A 15,264-nucleotide genomic window follows, 5' to 3' on the forward strand; every position below is an offset into this window, starting at 1 on the left:
GTTTAAGAAAGAAATCTGAACAAAATAGGAGTTATTTTATCTATCACAAAGGGGAATGGGAAATATATAAGACTGAACTTTCAAAAAATATCATTCGACCATTCAATTTCATCTGTCTAGAAGGGGTTTTGCCAAACATGAGGTTCTGGAATGCTGTTTTGTCTTCACGATGCTGAATATGAGGCTCTGGAATCACATTCAGGCTATTTTCCCAAAATATGAACCAAAAGGAAAGATGTGCCTAAGAAAGAAAATGTAGCACAGGAGCCTGAGGAGGAGGTCTGACCTGCAAAAGGAGCCATCCTGGCTGGAGATAAAAGGCCATATGCTCTAGCCAGGGGGGGTCCCTGAGGCCTTTTCATTTTTGTTACTGATTAAATCTGGAGGTTGCTTTGGTGCTTTTCTTAGGAGCAAACTTTGTGGCTGTAGGTATGTTTTAAGAAGAATTAAATGATCTATGATAACGCCTTTTGCTTCAAGGTCTAGTCCTGCCCAGTTGCTCAGTTTTCCCTTAAGTCCCTTTTGAACCCGGCTTTTAGCAACATTTTTAAATTTTAAAAAAATATAATAATGTATGTAGAACAGTGTTCTTAAAAAATTTTTTTTTAAGAAAAAATTTTACCAACTAGAAAAGGAATGTTTCTAAGCAAATCATAAAGTACATAAATTATAATAAACAGAAAAAAAAAAGAAAGCCCACATTGTTGTGTACCCTACCTCCTCAAATGGCAGTCCGATTGACGTTTCGTTCCACACTATTTCTAGTTTTTAACATAGTTAAGATATGGGGTTTCCCCCCACAATTTTATATGAATTTCTCATTTAACATCTCTTTGCCATTTTACTATGTCATTAGAAAACTTTGCGAAAGCCGTTTAAAATGGTTGTACATGGTTTGTTTCACCGAACCCTTACCATTTCGGCTGATCTAATTTTGAGATAATGCTAGGTGATTATCTTTGTGTGCACATCTGTTTGCATTTGAGATTATTTCTCAGAATAGGATCCCACAAGTGGGCACGATATGGTACAGACTTTGGAGCCAAACTGGCACGGGTTCAAATCTCATTCCTCGCTTAATGTCTGTGTGACTTTGAGCAAATTACTTAACCACTCTGTGCCACTGATTCTGCAACTTTAAAACGTGATGGTAATAAAACTTAGCTCACAGAGTTGTTATGAATCCTAAATGTGTTAATATCTTGTGATGTGCCTGACACAAAGGAAGTGCTAAAAATGTAAATAAAAGGATGGGGGCATTCTTAAGGCTCTAGAGAGACACTGTCTTCATAAACAATGATGTACTCTCCGGCAGGAGGTTAATGCTCTGATTTTTAGCCAAGTCTTTTGGCATAGGTCCCAAAATAAAGGTTTTAATATAGGGGCCAAGGACCAAGTTGACCAACGGCCAAGGGCCTTGGAAATATGTTTCTACCAACTTGCCTTTTCATATGGAGAAAACTCACAGGGCTGGGGTAGGAGTGGGCCCCTGAGCCCAAGGACACCTGTATTGGACTCACCTATTCTTGGCCTCTTAAGAATTGAATTTGCCAAGTCCTATAGCCTCTCTGCTCCTGGGGCTGGGGGAGGAGTGGGCTGAATGGAGTCAGGGCTTCCTTTGCAGCTCTCATCTGGAGACTTATGGGAGTCCCAGGTTCCACGGTCTACCAGACTTCCACTGCTTCTTTCAGCAGAACCTTACCAGTTCTTCAGCCATGGTGATGGTAACAATGAGCTGATCACAATGGGGACAGTGCTGATGACAACTGCTCTTACTGTCTGTTGGGAACTGGGCTTGAATGTCCTCCAGTGCCGTCTAATAGAACTTTGTGATGATGGAAATTGTTTATATTTATGCTGTCTAATACAGAAGCCACGAGCCACTTAGAGGTATTGTGTATTTGAAATATAGTAGTGAGACCGAGAAACTGAATTTTAATGAATTAAATGAATTAATTTAAATAGCCCTGCCTGTCTGATAGCTCTCGTCTTGAACAGCAACAGCTTTACATGCTTTATGGTCCCTGGGTCCTCATTACAATCCTACGAAGTATTAGCGTCCCCATTTTATACACAAAGAAACTGAGGCTTAACGGGGCTAAGTCACCTGTCGATGAAAAGACTCAGGTCCGTCTGACCACCAGGTCTGTGCCTTTTACTGCTGCATTATCCTGCCTAGTATGTGACCCTCAGTATCTGCTTCTCATGGGGGAAGAGAGAAAGGGAATGAGGACATGTACTTTCTCCAGACATGTGGATGGTGGTGATGTCATAACTTCTTAACCCCGGGGCCCTACCACCTGCTGGTTGTTGAGGTGAGAGTAGACCTACATTAAGTAGCTCAAGCTCCAACAAGCAAACCTGTCTATCCTAATCTCTTGGGAGGTGTGTCACTGGTCATGCAGGCAGCCCGCCGGCACACCGACAGCGGTCCCTTCTCTCTGATTTGACTCTGTTCAGACCTCATCGGAATGTCCTGTGGCCAGGGCCATGTGGAATGTTTTCCTTGGCTGGCAGTAATTTGTTTTCACACTTTGCTGTGGGAAAGTTAAGTCAGGGAGTTCAGTCACGGAGGAGCATTTTGGACAGGTGAGAAACTTCAAACTAGTTGCCACTGGCTGCCAACACTGGAACCCTTAAAACTTGTTGCTTGGGTGGCTTTCTTCAACTGTTTTCTTTTGTTTGAAGGCTTCTGCAGGCAGCAGACCAATAATGTGGAATCTGCCTCGGGGAAAACATGGTGTGTGAGTCCTAAGCTTGCATTTCTATGGCTTTACTGTCTTTGGAAATTCTTTTCCCATTTGTTTCCTCGTATAGCTGAGTACTAGCAGGGTTTTATTGAAGGGAGATGTAAAATACAAGTTAGGGTTCGTCTGTGGCATAAATGTTTAAGGACAGTTTTTACTACCTTTGCCTATCTGACTAGTTACCTGTTTTGACTTTTTTCTTGACCTCATATTTTAGTGTGAGATGTCATTTCAGGTTTTCTGGGAATCTAAAGACTATTGTTCTTATGGAGAATAAAGCTTAAAGATAACAGTATTTTAGAAAGAGCTCTCCTTTTTGATACTATAATCTAGGGTCACTGTGGGGCTTCTTTATGAGGCTGTGACAGACAAGGCCTTACCTCAGCGATGTCAGTTTTATTGGCCAGAATGTTTGTGTCAGCTCCCCAAAGCTGGGCGGGTCTTAAAAGCGGGGACAGAATGTTCTGCTTTCTTTGCACAGACTTTCTGGTCTAGTAGGAATTAATTAGAACGTTTTTCTAGGTACTATAAATACAGCAGGTATAAGGTATGGTCCTTATAAGCTCATGGAGCAGCAGACGTGAGCAAAGTGGGCTGGTGTAAGCAGAACAGAGGAGGCAGCGGGATGACTGGGGACCAATATTGGCTTCAGTGTCGGAGAGCAGTGGGGAGAGGTGAAAACTGGAGCGGGCACGCTCTGTGTTCAAGAGAAGGTGGGCTTCTGCGTGGAGATGTGAAACCTGACGTCCAAAATGCTGACAACTAATTTACCACCCAAGAACAATGTGGATTTTCATTTACCACCACACAAAACATGTCTGTGGGCTGAATGCCACCAAGATCCAGTGGGGGAAATAGAGGGACAGAGGTGGTAATTGCTTGCATGGCCGTGCTTCCCCACAGATGATCGGCTTTTCTAAACTGTAAAACTGTCTTGACTATGTCCATAGATCCTGGACTGGCCTCACAGGAAGGACTCCTTAGAGTCTTTGGTTAGGGCAGTGAGCTTGAGAATGACCCTGACCTTCTCTGGAGGAAGGTTTACCTCCAGGGGAAAGCTGCCAATACCTTCCCTGGAAACCAAAGAGCTTAGTGATTTGAGATGAACTTTGTGAGGTTGAAGTAGTGTGCTCTCTGGGGCAGTAGCTGAGAATGGATTTTGGGGTTGGAATTGATTGGACTGAATCCCTGTTCTTCTATTTACTAGCTCTGGGACTCTGGGCAAGTTGCTTAACTTCTCTGAGCTGGCTTCGTTTTCTCATGTACATAATAAGGGCGAGAATCCCTACCTGAGAGGGGAGCTGGAGCTGTGAGGACTCTGAGCCACATTATGTGGGGTGTTGGGGGCTGTGCCTGGCACATAGCGACAGCTTTTACTGAGAGATTATTTCTAATAGTAATATTTATTATGTGAATGGCGGCGAGATCACCAGTTATCCTGATTATAGAAATGTAATGATGTGTATATGTGATGGTCAAGTGTCTCTGTGAGCCAAGAGCAGAGCTTGGGATCCCAGCTGACAAAGCTCCCCCCAGCGATGGGGGGACTCGGCCACTGATGAGGTTATTGCTTTGGCTCATCTGCTGACCCAGGCTGGAGGATGCCAGCTCTCAGAAAGTTCACACCAGTCCCTGATCTGGTGGGGAAGTCCCCTGAGGAGAAAAAAGTGAGCTTTGGACACAATTTATCGGAACTCGGCAAAGACTTGTCATCTCTCTTCAAAGAGCACGGCTAGCGGCAGCCTTCTGAAGTCTCAGCCCTGGACACTGCTGGAGGGAAGACTGCCTTCTGCCTGCTGTACTGGGAGCTTTCCTGATATCTGGGCTGAGGCAATACTTCCATCAGGGCCAGTGTTTTTCTACAATGACCCAGCTACTAGCAAAAACAACCCATCAGTCCCCCAGGGGCCCCTATGTGTGTTTTAACAAGAATGATAATCATGAATAATGACTATTATCATTGTGCTTTGTATTTATGAGGTGAAGAGTGCTCTTAGCTCTGCAGACACGACCTGGGACCTTCACACAGTCCTTCCCCAAGGAGGAAGGTGGCCAGTGTGCCTCTCCAATTGAGGCTCGGAGGTGCCACAAGGGGTCTGCTCAGGCTCACACAGCCACGCCTCAGGAAGAAGAAAGCCCTACTCACTACTGCCTCTGCCAGAGGGCCTCTTGGTCCCCAGTCTCTCCTGGGCTCCAGCCTTCGATATCCTTGAGCATTATGGTTAACGTCTCAGTTGCAGGAGCCAGTCTGGATTTGAATGTAAACTCTGCTATGTAACCTGGGCACGACCTCTCTGTGCCTACTTCATGGGGTCATTTTGAGGATTATGAGTTAACATATGGACCGCGCTTTGAGCGGTGACTAACATGAAACAAAAGCTCAATAAATGCTAGTTTTTATTAATGGCGTTACTTACTGGTACTATTAGGTTGGACTACATGAAGTTGCTGACTTTCAAGCATTTTTGACCCAAAGAATGGCAACTTCATATAGATGGGTGGTTCTTAGTGGGGGAAGGGGGTGATTCTGCCACACCCCATGGGACATCTGGCAATGTCTGGAGACATTTTATTATGACTGTGGGTGGTAGTGCTACTGGCATCTGGTGGGTTGAGGCCAGGGGTGCTGCTAACACCCTTCAGAGCACAGGACGGCTCCAACAACAAAGAATTATCTAGCCCCAAATGTCAATAGTGCCAGTGTTAAGTATAGGGCCACCTAATAGCTTTTTACTATGAACAGATTAATTTTCTTAAACATCGCTTTACAAAACCGACATGGCTCTCACTGCCTACAGAATAAAGGCTCACTTTCAATAAAAGTTCCGGCCTCTCTTTTGATTCCGATCTCATCTCCTCCCTGCCGTAGCTGCACTGACCTGTAACAGCACGTCCCCGACACTCCAGGCCTGGAGTAACCTCTCTGCTCTCCCCACCAGCCAAACCACAACACCTGTTCCCAGAAGCTCTCTTCAGGGGCCTTTCTTCCCCAGTCTGGCTGACCATGGCTGGTGGCTCTTGACTAATGTGACTCCCGGGTCTCATTCCTGCAGATTCTGATTCAGGGGGTCGAGGTGGGGCTCATTTATACTTTCAGAAGCCACAGGGGCTCACACTCGGCCTGGTGTGGAAACCACTTTGCCCTGGCACGCATGCTTATTTCTAGGCTGTTCCTTGTTTTGTTATCACTATGTACACCAACTCTTTGTATGCACTTTCAGCTTTTTATTAGCTGCATGTAAAACTGCTACAGGGTAGAGACCTCATCTTAGAGACTCTGGCTACTCTAAGGATCCAATTCAGTGCCTTGCCCTCCAGAAATTTTAAGTATTAAACTTGAATTCAAGAATTAAACTTGAATCCAGGAATTTTCAGACTTTGCTGGACCCAACAGTCACCTGAGGTGCTTGTTAAAAATGCAGGCCCCCAGGCTCCAGCCCCCTGTAGTTCTGCCTCAGTGACTCTGGGCAAGGGCCCTGGGACCTGGATTTTTCACTAGCTGAGTTTGAAGCAGGTATTCCTCACCCTGCTGTTTGGATCCTCCAACATGTCAGGTGCCAGGAGTCTCAGGGGTTTAGGGCATGCCTTGTGGAGGTAAATCCTCTTTCAATTGGTTGTTGAGCCACCCCCAGCCCCAGAACCCCCAGACACCACGGGACACTTACACACATGCTGGCTTGTCCTCCTGCACCAAAAACCTGCAGGTTCCGTGGAAGCAAAACTGACTGTGGGAATCCGGGCAGTCATTAAAATAAGACACCACAGCTGCGGCCAGGGGCGGGTCTGCTAGGGAGAGAAAAGACATTTGGCTCAGATCCATGGCACAGGAGAACGCGCCTGCCGGCCCCCACCAGTCAGGACGAGCGAAGCCCTGATGGCTGGATTTCTGGTCCCTCCTAGCATCCCCTCCGTAGTTCTCACTCACTTTCTACCGGAGACTCCTGCATTGGGTGCTTTCCAGCCGGACTTTATTTACTTATTTACCTTTGTAGGAAACGAAACCACCTCTGCAAAAGATTCCCTGAGTCAGAGATACCAGAGCAATTTTACTATTTAAAGCCTACTACTTCAAAGCGATTTTGCTTTCGCAAAGTGACAGTGACCATTTTTTAAAGATAGCTTTCACAAAAATCTGTTTTAAATGCAAGAAACCGGAAAAGAAGGACAAAAGAGTACTAGGTAACCATGAAACCGACGCTGAGGAGGAACAAGTAATGATGCAAGAAGATGCTCATGATATGTTATTGTATGTGAAATAGGTACATTTCCAGCATGATCTGGATAGTATGATGCTACTTAAATGAACAAACAGAAATTTAGATATGAAGAAGTCTGGGAAGGATATACATGAAAATGGTAGCAGGGCTTCTCTGGGGTGGGCATGGCATGACCATGTCATGAAGATGACTTAAGGCACAGAAGTCCACCTGGAGCAGCACAGACAGTACTGGGAAAGCTCCAAGGGGGAGGGAAAGAGAACGGAGCTGGGGGGCAGAGAGGAGTCCTACTCACAGCCCTGACACCTATAACTCTCAAGAGCTGGGGGTGTCAACAAACCGCTCAGGGTTTTTCTTCCTTGGCTTTCAGACAGAAATAGAAATAGCCAGCCGGGATCACTGTAAAGAACAACACACAAACAGGTCTGCTGACCAGCACAAAAGGCATCACTTTGGATTTATTAAATTAGACTCCAATAGCCTTGTTTTGTCCAAATAACACTTGAGACACAGTAGGTAGCTATTTCAAGTTAGTACGACAGATACAGTTTCTATTGCTTCTTCCCAAAGGTTTTCTTATGTTTGTTTTGGGTATTTGGGGAGTGGGTCTTTCTCAATTATCTTTTGGAAAAAAATATGTTTTTGGAGTTTTAACTTTTTGAGAAAAGGCAGACCATTTCATATCGTGGGGTTCTAGACCACCAATGAATATTAAACTCACATTGCTGCTTCGCTATTCCTGAATTACTTCTAGAAGTGTCATAAGTTTGGAAATCTCATAATCCTAGTGGAAAAAGCAGAGCTAAAAATACGATAAAATCTTTGATGCGGAAGGCAAGAGAGCATGTGGTTATGACCATGGACTTCGGAGGCAGACAGACATGGGTTTGAATCTTCCCTCTGCCACCTGGAGGAAGTACTTGAGCTTTTCCGGCCTGCTTCCACCTCTACAAGACAGGAAATCTATCTCCCTCATGGGTGGCTCTGAGGCTGAATAAGGCAAAACTTGATCAGTACTGTACTCAACAAACTGCTTCTTACATTTCACTCAGCTGTCCGTGCTGCTATTACTATCACGGATAATCCAAGATGCTAACGAATTCTCACATGTGATAGGACCATCATAGTATATAGTCTTCCTCTCCCTCCGTAAATTCAGTGCAGTGTGACTAAAAGTCCAAGTGTCTCCTTTAGCTCTTAATAGCAACTTTCACATGTGGCGACCAACAGGAAGCCCAAAGCCAGGTGGAGATGTCCACGTAGGGCTGCTGGCCGGCCTTCCTCCTGGTGACAGCGTATTCCTATCTGGCAGCAGCTTCCAAGACATGGGGTCCAACTGCCTTGGTTGATTAGTTACCTGTGAGTCCAGGCCTGGGTGGTTAATGAACAGGCTTGGTTATTTATTCGCTGACAGTGAACGCTGGAAGGGTCCGCTGTAGTTCACATAACTGGGTCCTCTGTGCTCACTAAAGCTGTCAAGGAGCGAGCGTGGTAAGATGAAGGAGCTGGAGACTAGTGGATCTAATTTGATTTAGACCTTGAAAAAGGCTTTTGATAAGCTCCACAAAAGGCTATTTAGACAACCACCTCCAAGCAGTTAGAGGGAGTCCCTTGTCAGGGCTTAGAGCAGGGCTCCTCAAAGTGTGGTCTGTAGACCAGCAGCTTCACACCCCTGGAAGCTTGTTAGGAAGCCAAGTTCATGGGCCTCGCACCGGACCTACTGAATTAGGATCTTTGGGGTGGGGCCCGGAAATCTGTGTGACACGCTTTCCAGGCGATTTTTTAAAAGTCAGTTTTATTGAGACAGATTTCATATATAGTACCATTGGCCCTCCAGACAGTTCGCTAATTTTTGAGATTCAGGCTTATATTACACAGGAAACAAAAGGTAGAGACAGAAGTCCCAGAGGGATCCCTTTTGGAGCTGATCATCTTCTAGCTCTTCAAATTCCTCTGTGACATTAAAGCCTGAAATATGCTGAGGTTCTTTTGTGGTAGCTGAGTCGGGTCAACAGCAATACACTGACAGAAAAACTCTGGGATCTGTCTTTTGTGAACACTATTGTACAAGACTGGTGAGGGATAGACTCAATGTCATGGTCTCATGTATTCATAGATATTTTGCCTCTTCTCATAAATGTCTTGAAGAGGCTTTATAGAAACGGGTACCATAAAAAGAGGATGCAAATGGAAAAGAGGTGTGTGTGTGTGTGTGTGTGTGTGTGTATAAGGGGAGGGGGAGGGTGATGGGTGGGGAGGGAGAAGAGACATGCACAAACAGGAAGTGATAAAGAGAAGGAGAATGAGGGACAGAAATACAGAAGGAGAGAGGAAGAGAGATGGAGAGAGGCAGAGAAGGGGAGGGAGAAGTGAGAGGATGAAACACAGAGAGACAGAGACAGACAACGAGAGAGGGATGGAGAGATCTGGGCAAAGGAAAATAAAGGTAGCGATAGAAAAGAACAAAGAAGTCAGGTATCAGGTTATAAACGAAGACATGCTTCAGAAAGTCACGTGTGTGTGCTGAAGCTGAGTGGCAAATCCAGCTCTACGCTCCCTTGCAGTCTAAGCAAGAATGCACACAGTTCGTTAGATAGGCTCTTAAAGGTGTTTGTCTCAGATACCACTAGAATCAGCAAAGAAAACTCGCACTGTAGCATGGTCAGGCCAGACAGACAAGACCATTCCTACTGATGTTCCCAGGAGCTTCACCAAAGGGACTCTGGGGAAGGCTGAGGAGGGGAGAAGTGGGGTCACCACTTTCTGACTGTGCACTGTGTGCCAGGTGCTATTCTGATAGCACCTCACAAATCCAGGCAGAGTAGGTGGTCACGACAGGTGGAGGATTTGCTCATTAACTTAGTTAAAAATGACCTTTACAAGGAAACCCCGAAATTCCCAGCATCTTCTCAGAGAATGAGTCTTTCAGCCTCTGTCTCTTCTCCCCTCCCGACTCTCCCTATTCTTTATCTTCTTCCACTCTTTCCCTTCCCCCTCTTAATTTTTCTTTCTTCTTTCTGAAAACTTAAGGAAATATCAAGTGCAGGAAGGAAAAACCTAGACACTTAAAATGGGGAAAAAACTCCCCTCACTTAGAAAAGGAAGGCAGTGAAAATCAACTGGGAAACTCCAAGGAGGCCCCCGAGAAGTCCAGGCAGAGGGAAGAAGGCCGGCCCCACTCGCCAGGGCTCTAGACCCCGCACTCATCTCCTCCAGGCACTGAGTCTGATTAGCACACGGGGCTGATTGGAAAATCACATGTTCCGATTTTCAGAACAGGCCTCATATGGAGCCCATCGGCTGCTGCAGTTACAGAGCTGCTCAGTTCCTGTGGCTATGACGAGAGTCCTCTCCAACATTTTACGAGAGTCCTCTCCAACATGTTAACCAAATGCACGTCTTGCAGACACACCACTGTTCTCCAGGGAAGCTGTGAACGCTTTGCCCAGAGACCACAGACCCACTAATAGGGCCTGGAGCCCAGCTTCGCTCATGGGGAAGAGGGTCTGGAATGGTGATCGAGGGGCACGGAAGTCATGGATTCAATTCACAGAGGGGCCTCTCCAGTTCAGAAGGGCCAGGGAGGTGGTCATCTAGACAGCTACTTCTGACAGCCTTGCTCTCTGGGGAGCAGCATCCACACCGCCAAGTACAGTCACCCCCTTTTAAAAGCGGCCCTAATTGTACTTTCTGCTGGGCTGATGGATGGGAGCCAGCTGAGGCCGCAGCTCCTCACTCTCTCCTCCAAATGTCAGAAGTTGCGAACACGACCGCCTGTTATGGAGCTTACATCATTTATAGCCATTTCATTACTTCCTCAAATATCATAGCTAACAATCTAATAATGATGCCTGGATTTTTAGTAGAAACTTTCAGCCAAGGTTTTTGACCTGGGACTCAATATTTTCTCTTTAGACACTACAATGGCGAAGCCAGCTAATGCTTCTGGAATGTCTAGGAGAAAAGGCAGAGGATTAGTCTAATAAAGATGGGAGTCGGCAAGCAGCCCCTGGCGACACTAGGGAGTGTATATATCTGGTATCTGCACTCTGATGCTCCCAGATGGCAAGGCCTCCATTCTACCACAGGGCCAGGATAGAGTCACACATGATTCTGGGCTCAGTTCGGGATGGGGAAAGCTGGCTGCAGGCCATCAGTGGCCCATTTTACAAGGATGGAACTCCAAGCTCACATGTGACAATACATGAATTTCCACAATCAGCCAGCGTGTGAAGGAAAGGCTGATACAGAGGCTTACACCCAGGGTAGTGGAAGTGTTAAGCCAGGACTTAGAGAAATCGATGGTATAGAAGACAGGTACCTCCCCAGACAGAGATTGGTGAGCAGAGGCCCTGGTCCCCAGGCATCTGGGGAGTGACAATAAGAACTCTGAGAAGTTTTAAAAGTGATCCTGAAGGGGAAGAGCATTGTCAGTATCGAGTGTGGCAATACTACTGACCTTTACCACAGAGGAAGGTCCGTCAACTTAGCTAATCGATAAGAGCATTCCCGAGGATGTGTGAGTGGGCAGAGACAAGGAGGCAGTTTTCAATGAGCAATGGAAGTTGACAGAGTACAGAAAAGTCATCCCAGTCATTCATAGCAGGACTAGGAAATTCATCCTATTCTCAAGGGGTACTGACTGATGACAGGAACTCAGTCTTACTGTTCTGGGGATGTGTATAGTAGTAGGATAAGATAAATATGATCACTCAACTCATTCAATATTAAAACCAAGAACAGTGAATAAAAGCAATTTGAAAAGTTTGGCTTCACAGTACCATCATTTAAGAGAGAAGGGATGTTTATTTTAGTTAAACGATGAAAGAGAAGAGTAGCTTTAAGTAGTACTCTAATTCCTCCTTCCATCCTACCTGATGGGGCTGGGGTGAGGAAGGTAGTACCATTTTAGTTACTACCATCTTCTACCCCCAAATTTTCAATTTCCTGAGAGTAACTGCTATACTTCAAAGATATCTATTTTTCCTATAACTTAATACCTGTACCTGGAGTTACTAACTCTTCAGCAATCTTTTCCAACACTGGCTAATTTTGGCCCTATTTGTCCTTTACCTTTCCCTGATCTTAAACTGGCTTTAGACTCTACAGACCCCTCCACCTCCACTTAAGGGCATTATCTCACTAAAATTCTAACCACCCTGTAGGGTAAGCATTACTAGTCTCTATTTTTTAGGGTGAGGAAACAAAACCAAAGCTTAAATAACCTTGCCAACAAATACATAGCTAGAAAGTACTAAAAGTGGGATTTTTTTTTCTCAGTTCTTTGATTTTAAGAGAATAAAGAGCTGTAGAAAATTAAGACACTGTTCAAGTCCAGAAAGACAAATGATGGGAAAGCACATAATCAAAGTCTACAAATCACGTGGCAGTGAGGAAGGGGAACACTTATTAGGCAGCTTCTGATAATCAAAGGGGCACTTTTAGGAGAAACGAGGAAGTATTACTTTATTTGGGGGAGCAGTAGGGAACTATATGTATGGAACTTATTATTCCCATAAGGGAGCACTGGCTGCAAAACATAGATGACAAAGAGATTTCTATATGTCTACAGATGATGGTTAATTGAGGAGTAGGTGGAAACAGGGTAAGGGCTGGTTCACAGGATGGTACTCGGCCACCACACAAAGTACACCCCAGCAGAGTCCCAACCTCTGGGCTACATGGCACTCATGCCCAAGAGACTGGGAGCCTCTGGCTCACAGCAGGGCTAAAACGGACTCCTGAATTGCTTTTGCAACATTAAAATGAGATGCTGGGGGAACCTCAGGGAACATTTGAGTTAACTTAATTCCCTCTGGTCATTTCTCTTTGGATAAATACAAGGAGCATCAGAAGTTAGAGAATCAAGTTGAAAGAAGATATCGGTAAAGAAGCAGACAACATATTTTCTACTTTCCTACAAAGGCATTGGTTATTAATGACAGTGTGTGTGTGTGATGGGAAAACAGTTACATAATCACAGAAAAAAATCGCCGGTTGTATATGACCCCAATGGGGATTATCTTGCTTGTGCTTATTTGGAAAGCAAAGGCAGAATTTGCATCACTTTTGATATTCTTCTCCCTGTTGGGCTAGAAAAAGATATCAGATAACATGAACATAGAAATACTTTACTAGGTTCATATTCCACCTAAGGTCATGGGCTCAGTGTGGATTTTCTGAGGTTGGGCTATGATGATGTTGATGATGATCATAACACTATTATTATTAATAGTAGAATCGTCTGCTAACTGCAAGCACTATGCCCAGAATTTTGCACAGAGAATTCCACTTAATCCTCATAAAAATCCCAGTCTTATAGATCAGGAACTTGAAGCTGAGGGAGGTTTAGGCTGGTCAATGTTGCTAAGTTAGTAAATGGCAGAGCTGAAACCAGAACTCATTGTTGGCTGTCTCTAAAGCTCTGACTCTTTCTCATACACTACATTGTCACTTCGGAGTATGTGTGTGTGTGTGTGTGAATACGAATGTAAATGAATGAGTTGAGGGTTAAGAAATCCTTATGGACACCTGCCATAGTTAAGACAACTCTTTCATTTGAAGAGTAAACAAATTAAAAATTACCATGAAATTCTCAGGACTCCTAGAATTAAAAGAGCTAAAATTCCCAAGGCAAAAATGTCTAATTAGCAAAGAGACTTTAGGAATCTAAAATAAAATCTCAGTGAAATAATGTGAAGTTTGTGCTAAAACCAGAGCCTGGGTGTGTTTATCCAAAGATGCACAGCGTACATATTTCAACTTGGCCTCTTAGCTGCACCCAGCTCCCACCAGGAACACGACCTCCTCCCTCAAAGGGCAAGAGGGAGGGAGAAGCATGTGTGAGATGCCCCAAGTAGCCCTCACACTGCATTCTAGTTCTACCACGGGGTTAAAATGAAATGGACATAGCAGGGCAATGCAGCAGACCCAGATGATTACCTCCTCTCCCCTGTGTTCCTCCTCCCCTCACAAACCCATCCTTCAGGCCCTAGGTTGACCCTTCTTTCTCTGCCTTGCTCTTAGTAATTTTAAGCAAAAAACCAATTAAGAAAATTGCAGGTCAGGATTTTGCTTTGAAGACTGAAAGTCAAATCTCCTCTCTTTTATTATTTAATGATTTGATTTCAAAGAGACAGATCATTTCTTTCTTTCATATCTTCAAACCAGAAGGCCCCTTATTCTAATTACATCCTCTTGGGTGTCAACCAGCATTTTGAAAATAATTCACTTCAAATTTCCATTTGCAAAGTAAACAAGGATATCTATGGCTCTCATCAGCCAGTTCCGAACCAGAATGTGAACGGCTCTGGGAACTATAGCCAAGTTCTGCAGGATGGGGAATTCTGTTTTGGCTTTGTTAGGAGGAACAGACCCGTTTGAGCCCAGGGCTACTCAGCTTTGCAGACTGTGTGTGTCTCTTTTCTCCTCTTTATTAATGTCAAAATTGTTAGGCAAAGTGGTTGGCATGAAACCCTCAATTTACCCTTAGGAAGAAAAGCTTCCTCTTGTTGAGTCTTTGAACCCTAATCCCTTCAAACTGTCTACACTAAGTACATGTAAACACTACTGAGATGATCGTTTTTCTGAAACATTCTATGCCCTCAGGACTTTTTCATTTATGGTCTGCAGGTGCAGTCTGGGTGGATGAAGGATACTCTTCATCTTAAGTGAGAAAACTGAGGCATTCCGAGGTAAATTTATGGCAAAATTCAACAGCCTTAAAATCATCGATGTGAATTTTGTGGCCAGAACTTTGTCCCATGACAAAAATGGGACTCTTTTTTTTTTTTTTTTTCATCTAAGTTTCATAGCGATGATTTTTGGTTGCCCTTAGATAAAAGCCCTTCAATCAAGATTCTCTTCCAGAGGAAATACACCGAGATATTGAGTGTAATAGGGTTGTAGGCAGTCATTTCCTCTTTCATAATTTTACAAATTTTATAAAATGAACATTTTAGAGTTCGAAAACAAACATTACTTAAAATTAAAACCACACGACATTCTAAACATAACTGAAGTTTAAACAATTTTTATTTTTTATTGTTTTATTCACAGATAGAACTACTATATCATATAAGTCTGGCCTTTTAGGAATCTAGGTTTAAATCTGCGTAAGTTAAATCATGTTACTGTCTTGTCTTTGTTGTAACCATGATGGTGCAAGAAATTACTGGCCATATGAAAAGTCTTACAAGGACATTCTTGAGGAATTTCAATGACTGTCTCTATGCCTAAGAAATGGGAGAAGATATTGGATAATCTCTAATTTGTGTCTTCCAGACTGAAGCTGACACTGT

General features: G+C 44.2%; 1 protein-coding gene across 2 annotated transcripts in view; it reads right to left on the reverse strand.

The window, feature by feature from the left end:
• TGFA (transforming growth factor alpha) overlaps positions 1-15,264 on the reverse strand; it is a 92,694-nt gene that overhangs the window by 14,085 nt on the left and 63,345 nt on the right. Inside the window, exon 3 of one of the 2 annotated variants that reach the window (XM_039852404.1) lies at positions 6,413-6,533. In XM_039852404.1, the coding sequence (XP_039708338.1) occupies positions 6,413-6,533 (121 nt within the window). The remainder of the gene's footprint in view (positions 1-6,412; positions 6,534-15,264) is intronic. The other variant, XM_039852405.1, reaches the window with a different exon arrangement.

The sequence above is a fragment of the Pteropus medius genome, unplaced genomic scaffold (genome assembly GCF_902729225.1).
Source record: "Pteropus medius unplaced genomic scaffold, Ma_sr-lr_union100, whole genome shotgun sequence".
Taxonomy (NCBI): domain Eukaryota; kingdom Metazoa; phylum Chordata; class Mammalia; order Chiroptera; family Pteropodidae; genus Pteropus; species Pteropus medius.